This window comes from Esox lucius, chromosome 11 (assembly GCF_011004845.1).
Source record: "Esox lucius isolate fEsoLuc1 chromosome 11, fEsoLuc1.pri, whole genome shotgun sequence".
Taxonomy (NCBI): domain Eukaryota; kingdom Metazoa; phylum Chordata; class Actinopteri; order Esociformes; family Esocidae; genus Esox; species Esox lucius.
In genome coordinates, this window is record NC_047579.1 from 41,824,263 (window position 1) to 41,833,360 (window position 9,098).

General features: G+C 40.2%; 1 protein-coding gene across 4 annotated transcripts; it reads left to right on the forward strand.

The window, feature by feature from the left end:
• Positions 1-212: 212 nt before the first annotated feature.
• On the forward strand, positions 213-3,834 carry LOC105013328 (neurogenic differentiation factor 2). Of its 4 annotated transcripts, none has more exons than XM_034294989.1 (3): positions 389-477; positions 782-854; positions 1,058-3,834. In XM_034294989.1, exon 3 carries the CDS (start codon positions 2,439-2,441, stop codon positions 3,516-3,518), a length of 1,080 nt encoding a protein of 359 aa, XP_034150880.1. In that variant the 5' UTR covers positions 389-477; positions 782-854; positions 1,058-2,438; the 3' UTR covers positions 3,519-3,834. The 4 variants fall into 4 exon arrangements, with proteins under 4 accessions (XP_010873085.2, XP_034150880.1, XP_010873084.1 ...); XM_010874782.5 differs by having other exon boundaries at positions 2,432-3,834; XM_020050665.3 differs by lacking the exon at positions 389-477 and having other exon boundaries at positions 501-854; positions 1,058-1,116; positions 2,432-3,834.
• The last annotated feature ends 5,264 nt before the right edge of the window (positions 3,835-9,098 follow it).

The window sequence follows — 9,098 nt, forward strand, 5'->3', positions numbered from 1 at the left end:
TGTGATTCAGATCTTGCGATCGCTTAACTTAACCCTTCGGTTAAATGTGCCACATAAAGTGAAATATACTTATAATATCCTTTGTCTAAAAAAACTGTTTTTGTCTAACAATTGATGTTGTTTCCACTCTTCCACTGTTACTGCCTTCGTCTCAGTTTCTCTCTTTTTCTGGCTGTGTGAGCGCGAGCGCACTGACAGATGGCGGGGCCCTCTTCCCTCGGGAAGGCAATCTCTCCGAATGCGGGCGCATGTCAATCACCGGCTCTCATGTGATGGCTCTTGCCAGTGACGTGCCAACCATATGGCTTGGCATCATAGCTGGTATGTAACCCTGCCTGGTAGCAATGCCACACTGTCTCAGAGCGCGCGCGCGGATAGCACACTGAAGGCAGCCTGCCGCACCTATAGGAGCGTTTGCGGTCCCAGAAGATGGTCTGAACTCACGCGCTTTCCACCCCTTCTAGAGCTCCCGCGGAGGTAAGTTAGGGTGTAAACAAATTGAAGAGTGACCGTCCCAAAACGGAAGGAAATAATTTAATAAATGCGGATTAATAATGCAAGGTTAATTTTGTGACCGTTCTAGGTGGATGTTTGTGCCTCTTGTAAACGTCTGTTTTGAACTGACAAAGCGAGACTGTGGCATTTTTTAGCATGTGGATTGTCGTGTAGCTACGGTGGAATTCTTCGTTTGGCATCATGTTATGTTCCATTTGTCCTTCAACTTTAGCCGACCGTCAGTTAATAAATGTGCAATCTAATATTTAATTTGTATTTTGTTCAGAAAACATCCAAAATGACAGGATCTTGTCAACAGCCCATGGACAATCCGAAAATCGACTATCATTCTTCGGAATGTAATTATTTTCAATTACAATATTATTGTGTATGACTAGCCAAGCCACTTAGCCAGACACTATTATGCTTTAATTTGATTGGTATGGCTTACAAGAGAATATAATTACGATAGAAATTGATTGTGGACGTAGGGTCAAAAAAAAGACAGAGAAAGGAGATGCAGATTTCTTCTCTGTCAGCTAATTATCTTTTACGTTTCCAGACTTCGATATAGAAATGCGACTATTATATCTGGGTGTTCATCTTGGAAGAAATTAAAAGGTGGGTGGGACAAGTCATGTGCATTATTGAAAGCGTAATCAGGAAGTGATTTATTTCTGTTGGTGCAGTTCTATCATCCACAATGATCCTCCGACATCACAACCTATGCATCCTGAATACATCGACAACTCCCCTAAAACAACGAGCACATGCTTTGCACGAGGACCGTGTTGCATTTTTGCACAAACAGAATCCTGTTCGAAAATGTATTTTTATATATATTTAACGACTGCTAAAAGGATACAAGCAATCTCCATCTGGAAATGTTTACCCTTCCAACTAAAAGTGTTTTGCAATCGCTCAGTGGTGCATACTGAATTACCTGTGAAATATTTTCCTTGTGCGATAGAGACTTGCATGGTCTGTTAATTAAAGTTTTTTTTTTTTGCTAATCTCCTGAGCCTGAAATTTAAAAATGAAATTTCGCCTCTGGCACACCCTCTAGATAATTAGCACGGTATTCCTTCTGGTTGACTTTGGGACGACACTTCACGCCTCACGTTTCTCCAGCCTCCCAGAGATAGGCTACAAGATGTGTATAGTGATTTGGTTAGGAAATATGCAATGGGTTTGATACAGTTCAAACTGTCCCTCATTAATCTCTTTGCACTGTGGGCTATTTTGTTTAAATACCATATATTCTCTTTTTGGATAATAATAATCTTTGGATAATATTTCTAATTGGCATTTGCAAATTAAACAATAATTGAGTGACTTTGGTAGCCTAACAATGTAAATAATAATATTTTTGGTGCCAATCAAAATGCATATTAGTGGATATTATAATTTGATGTTGACCCATTTTATCCAGAAGGGTCCGGTCCTCTAACGCTGAGCATGACAGAGCCTTCTTCAAGTAAATTATCCTAAAAATGTGATAGCATATTTATTCAGATAACAACAAGCAATATTAGGTGATCTCTTCTTAACACATTTATCAACAACAAGGTAGACCCGCCAAAAATAAGAACAGATACGGATTTAGAAATGCACACATTTTTGTGGAGGTGGGTACTGCGGTGGAATGGTGCTGGAATGTAGCCAGTAGTACGTGGGCGTCGCGGGGAGTGAAAGTGGGGGCACGTGGCTTCACAGCGCGCCCCACGGGAACTGTAATGTGGCCTGTGCTACTGGGACCGCTGCGCTAGGGCACGAGAGGCCACACGGACCACAGCGGGGAATTTAATGGGATAGCAGTCGGGCGATATAACCGGCCGACTGCTATTACCCACATTACACACATTTAATGTGCACGACCCCTTTCGACACTATATTGAAATGTCCCCTCTCATACAAATTATTCTCTCTCTTTCAGTGCAGCAATGTTGACTAGGCTATTTACTGACGCATCGCTACTTCCCGAAATGCAGAAATATTCTGCCTGGGCAGAGGACAGCGAGAGCGAGGACTCCAAGATCAAGGACGATGAGGATAACTGCCGCCTGGGCGATGACGACATGGATGACGCGGATTTGAGAAGCAGTGGGGCACACTCTGAGATCGGCCGTGAAGACGAGGAGGACGACGATGCGGACGATGACGATGGAGAGGAAGGTGCTGAGGGGGACATGCCCAAAAAACGGGGGCCTAAGAAGCGTAAAATGACACCTGCGCGAATCGAACGGTCCAAGGTGCGTCGTCAAAAGGCAAACGCACGGGAGAGGACGCGCATGCACGACCTGAACTCTGCCCTTGACAATCTGCGCAAAGTGGTGCCCTGCTACTCCAAAACACAAAAGCTCTCCAAAATTGAGACTCTCCGTTTGGCCAAGAACTATATTTGGGCTCTTTCTGAGATTCTTCGCTCCGGGAAGAGGCCGGACCTTGTGTCCTATGTGCAGACACTGTGTAAAGGATTGTCCCAACCCACGACCAACCTGGTTGCAGGATGTCTGCAGCTCAACTCCCGCAACTTCTTAACCGAACAGTGTCCGGAGGGAGGACGCTATCCGGGCTCTAACTCCTTCTCAGTGCATCCTTACCCATACCAGTGCTCCCGCCTCTCCAGCCCTCAGTGCCAGTCAGGTTCCAACTCACATCCCCTACGGACACACGGCTACTGTTCGGCCTACGACTCTCTGTACGCTGGCAGTGGATCTCCAGAATACAACAGCCCAGAGTATGAGGGTCCCATCTCCCCTGCAGTGTGCATCAATGGCAACTTTTCCCTTAAGCACCATGGTACTACGTCCCCTGAGGTAGCCGAGAAAGGCTACCACTACTCTATGCATTACCCCGGCCTGGCAGGCTCTCGCCCGGCTGCGGGCCACATATTTGGTTCTTCGGGAGTGCGGAGTGTTATTCACTCTGAAAACTTACCGCCTTACCACGACTCGCACGTGCACCACGACAGGGCGCCTGTCCCAGTCTACGACGAACTCAACGCGTTTTTCCACAACTGAAACGGCATGTGTTTAGGATTGAAACTACTTGCAATCAACAATCAAAATTGCCTAGGAGCAGCCCCCCCCCGCGCCCACACACACGTACCAAGAAAACCTTCAGTCCCTGGGGTCTGATATGGCACCATACACTGACCATTATGGAAGAAAACGTTTTATTTTATTTATTGTTTTTCTATGTACATTTTGTATAATTTTGTTTGTTGTTCTTTTTACATATTATGTGACAATGGGATACTATGAAAATCTTGTATTTGAAATATAACGTGTACAGCCTTGATAGTAAAACAGACTGGAGCCGCATAAACGCTTGTAACATTGAGACAACCAATTACGCTAAAAAGTTACATCTGGAAATAGAGGATTAGAATAAAAAGCAAGCAGGTTGCAGACATTGGAAGATATTTTTTAGATTTCGAAAATTGGCAGGAGCTATGGCCTACTTCAGAAAATAAAACATGTCACATCTATGCAAGAAATAGGCTATGTCAAATGCATATAAAAAGGACAAATTATAGGTTACATCTAAAACTGTGAACATGAAATCATAAGCATAAAGCAGTACTTTCTAAAATAAGGGTTAATTCTTCCCGGTTCTTAATCTAGCTTGTCTTGTTGTTGACGATTTGGGTTCAAATTGCACTGAAAATTATTTTAGATTCTTAGAATACCACCGTTGGCCGGGACAGTTTTAAAGAAAAAGCAATAGGCATTTGGCACAGTAGGGTATTCGACTGAATAAATTGAATTTGGGTGACTTTTGGAATTTACTGGAATTTAATTTGAATTTACCTCAACCCTGCCAACGACTCCTGCTGGTCAATTATATTTAATATAAACGACTCCACGTTCATTTAAGACGCACAACAATTAAAGGGATCATCACTTTGCAATGCCATTCAAAAACAATCGAAAATGCCGGTGTTACGGAGCCTTTGCCTTTAAAATAATGTTAGAATCTGTCAATGATCGAACAGACAATCGGACCTGCCACCAATAAAATAGGCTAAATGCCAAACATAATATGTCATGCCTGCTACGGAAACAAAGAAGGTAGTCGGTCTGAAATAATTTTAAAATCAATCGAAAACACTGACATGTCGACTATAGTTCTAAAAACAGCACTAAGTAAATATGTGGTAGGGCAAGAATTTAGCACACACTTTCACATTTTCTAAGTTACTTCAGAAGGTTGATATATTGCACTGAAATTAAATGATGATGATGATGATTATTTGTCAAGGTTATTGTTCATATTTTTTCTATAATAACTGTACAATCGAAGCAATTGTTTCCACACAAACGGTCCCCAGAGACATCTACATGTATTGCTGAACATTTTTTCATTGAAAGTAAAAGTCCAAACTTTGTATTTAAACAATGTGTGGTAAAATAAAATTATAATGAATGAAATTGTGCTACATCATCTTATTTTATAATTTTATACTTTTCTCCCGGATTTTGTTTAGAAACATAATCTGCTCTCGTTGAAGTTCTTAACCGTTTCAGTGGGGAAAAAACAAGTGTATTTTCTTGACATTCGGACTTCTATCATGATTCTAATAAATAACTATAGAACAGTATAATAGAATAAGAAGACGCAAATATATTACTAATGTGATGTTACGATTTCTATTGTATGATATTTTTTTTGGAAATGCGCTTAAAAAAGTTTATCCAGGAAAAGCATGGATTTTCTATTAAAAGTGCTTTTATAGGCTACTACATGGATTAGCTTGACGTGACTCGCAAACATGTTTTTTTGGTTGTAACCATAGGATTACAATGACAGTTTTAGAGCTTGTCTTAAAATGTTGCTTCCATGTAAATAGGAAAAACTGTCGCATAATCACTTGCAGAATAAATTCAAAAGGCGATTTACTCTAGTAGAAACAAACAGTAATAATGACAATGATAATCCATTGTCTTGGATGCAGAAAATAATTAGATGGGCTATTTCACGAGAAGAAATAACACATTGTGTACTTCACAGGCTATATTCAAGAGGTCCAAACCATATTTCCAAGACACAACACTGGCCATTTGAAGGCCAAGTGTGTCCACAAAGAATCCCTGAAATAATTAGCAGAACAGCATGATTAGATTGAGAGAATGCCTTGGTTACTGCAGGCGAGACAAACTAACAGTTCACTAGCCTGTGTGAACTTTTGGGATGTTCAAATGGACTGGGAGTCTTAATAAACATAACTTTTTTATTTGCAGAGAGGGGCTCAGATGACAACGAACTTCTAAATTATATGTGTATATAATATATAGGTATATTATTATATCTATTTTCGGCTCATACAACCGAGCTCCCTTCGCTCCCTTTGAGCGGATGCCAAAATATTCTTGGCATCAAAGGTAAAACGGAATCAAACGGATACGAGGGTCACCATGCATGGGATTGGCACGGGCGGTACGTATGAGTTGGTTTTTGAAACACAAAAGAAACACATGAGACTACTCTGACTAATTGACATTAGATCTAAATAATCGGATATTGTGCCCGAAATGAGCACGAAACCAAAGGTTCCAAAATCGCGAAGATATAACGTGTCATTGTAATCATATCACCGCATATTACAGGAGGCTCAAAAAAGCGATTAGCAGGTAACATCTATAGCCCTGTTCAGGCCTAGTCCATTTCAGAATGACCTTGACTGCAGGCGCAATTGGCACAATGGATTTTGGCAGTGACGGTGAGAAAGAAGTGAGAAAACCAACGACTGAATTGATTCTAATGTAATCACATTTCGATTATTTCCATGGCAGTTTTCGCAATTCTGCGCTCTATTCTAGATAACAACAACATTTTGGATATATAAACACGTACACATTCTCGCTTTCTCTCTCTCACACACACTCGCACACACACACCCAATGAAACTATTTTCATTGGGTTTAACTGTTAGGTTAAGACTATTTAGGTTAATGTAAGACAATAGTCAAATTCACTCATATTTACATTTTATTTGACTGTTTTTGTCCTTGAATACAATACATTTTAATCGAATAGCTATTTGACATTGTCATTAGAGGTGTCAATCGCTATTTGACATTGTCGAATTAGAGGTGTTTCACCACTTTAAAAATTGATACGTTATACAGCATTCTTTTGAGCTAAACCAATGGCTAATACATCCAATCTATAATTAGGGCTATATTGACGATTTACCTCTAAATATAAACATTTATTCTCATATATAGTCATCCTACCTAGAGCAAACCCCAAATCTCATATTTTAAACTAGAATTTGGTCACAATGCTTGATGGGAAAACAATATTTTAATAATGGAGCACAGCCAAAGCTTTGCCTTGCTGGCTAAATAAACACCGAGACATGATCGCGGTTAACTTCCAGACCACACTACCTGAAACAGGTGCTTTATACATCAGATTGAATAAGAAAGTACAACAGACGGTCAAACAATATTGTAATAACAAATATTGTAATTTGTATCTTGTCTACAACTAGCAGCTTGAGCTTACCAAGTACAATGCTGGGTAAATGTACTTAAATAATGAAGGCAATTTTGATTCAAAGCAATAAATTAACGTGTCATCTATCGTTGATTCAACAACACACATGATAATAATAATAGGCTACACGTATAAAAATATTAAGTCAATGTATATTACAGTGTAACACTGAACCTGCTGTGTGCACAACGTGAGGACGGGGGGCAGAAGTTGCCCTCGCGCGTCGCTTGTGCCCGGATGAGCTGTTGCCACCCCTGCTATGTTTGGAGCGTTGCCCCGGGACCCATATGTTCAGCAAAATGTCCAGGGTGCGATTAACTATGGACAATCCGACTCGCAGAAAGGGAGATGTGTGCTTAGGCCGTGTGAATGACCCGCAGCGACGGGGCACAGCACGGACATTAGTTACACAATATAGAGAATAAATGTAACAACATCATTTGTAATAACTTTTTTTTTTTTTTTACAATTTCCTGTGTATCCATTTTCTATCTAAATTTAAAGGTAAATCAAAAATAAATAATTTGCCATTAATCAATGACATTATAAAAGTAACACAATTTTGTATACTTACCGGATATCAAAATATTTATATAAATGTATTATTTACATAATTGGATATCCGGTAAGTATACAAAATTGTGTATATAACACCATAGACCCGCTATTATGCAAATGTTCAAGAGATGGATCATGACTTAGCACAATTCAATGTGTTTATCTCAGTAATACTTAACTTTGCATAAGCACGCGTTTTTTAGGAGTTACTCGCATGTTTTGTTTTTTTTGGTTCGTTTTTTGCGGTCACTGTGCTTGAGAGGAATTTGATTGTTTCTGGTTGTTTCTGTATTATCTTACAGTGACTACGAATGTACATTGTCTTCACTCTCATTTATGGACAGTACAATAAGCTTACTGGAAATATAAGATATATTGACTGCTGACTACAACTTATAACCCATATGTGATATTATAATGCTAATAGGCATAGAGTCTAATCATTCAAATACGTTTTCTGCCAAATGAACAACAACAACAAAAAAGTTTGTTGGTGTGTTGCTAGCGCTAGCGCGTGTGGGGGAACAGGCACGACCCAGAGGGCATCTATCAAAATATTCCTCCGTCCAGTGTGAGACCTGTGCGCGCTTTCCAGAGGCGGAAGTTGGCAGCGGTGCAGACGGGCACTTGCCAAGTTCCTTAATGTTCCCTTGCACCAGCGCAAGCTCTAGAGAGTGCATTCGCGCGCCTCGCAGTTGTCTCGTGCCAGTTCGATCGGCCAAAGTGGCGCTGCTGGGAAGAGTCAGTATTTTCTTTCCTAATTTCAGGGCATCTGTTCATTATAGCGAACGTTCCTTCTTATTCTGACACACAGACACAGACACGAACACGATGTACACACACAAACAAATATGGATAAATACACACACACACACACACACACACACACACACACACACACACACACACACAAGGCCTAAGTGTTAAGCAAATTATTTGGTGTGAGAACTTGGCAATATGCAGTTTTATTCTTTGAAATGGCACTGTGTAGAATCCTGCTTTAAACAACAACACCTCTCGTCTTCCCTTACGGAACGAGAACCGTATAGCAGGGTAGTTTATGTTTGGAAGGATGGTACCAGGAGAAAGACAAGTATAAAGGTGAATATAAGTCAATGAAATCTGATAGGAACCGGCGAGAAAGTTCCAGTGGGGAATATGTCAGACACTGATTGGTTTTGTCGAAAAATATAATTTGAAACATTAACTTAATAAAAAATAGTCTGCAGATGTGGTCAGTTTTGCTTGGTTTTATATTAGTAATCTTACATATTACCCCCTTATCATCGCAATGAATAATTATTTTTGTATTTTTTATTGAAGTGCTATACGGCTTTAACTAATTCACTAACCTTCAATCTTTTAATTTCAGAACAAACCCAACGACTGATTGAGGTGCGCGGTAAGATACTTATAAGCACCGCGGAGAGCTCCTGCGTGCTCGCGTACCTAGGCTATCCACGAGCCTCACAGCTGATAGAATAGCTCCAACACTTAAGGCACATTCTTCCCTAATTTTAATACATATTTTAAGTTAT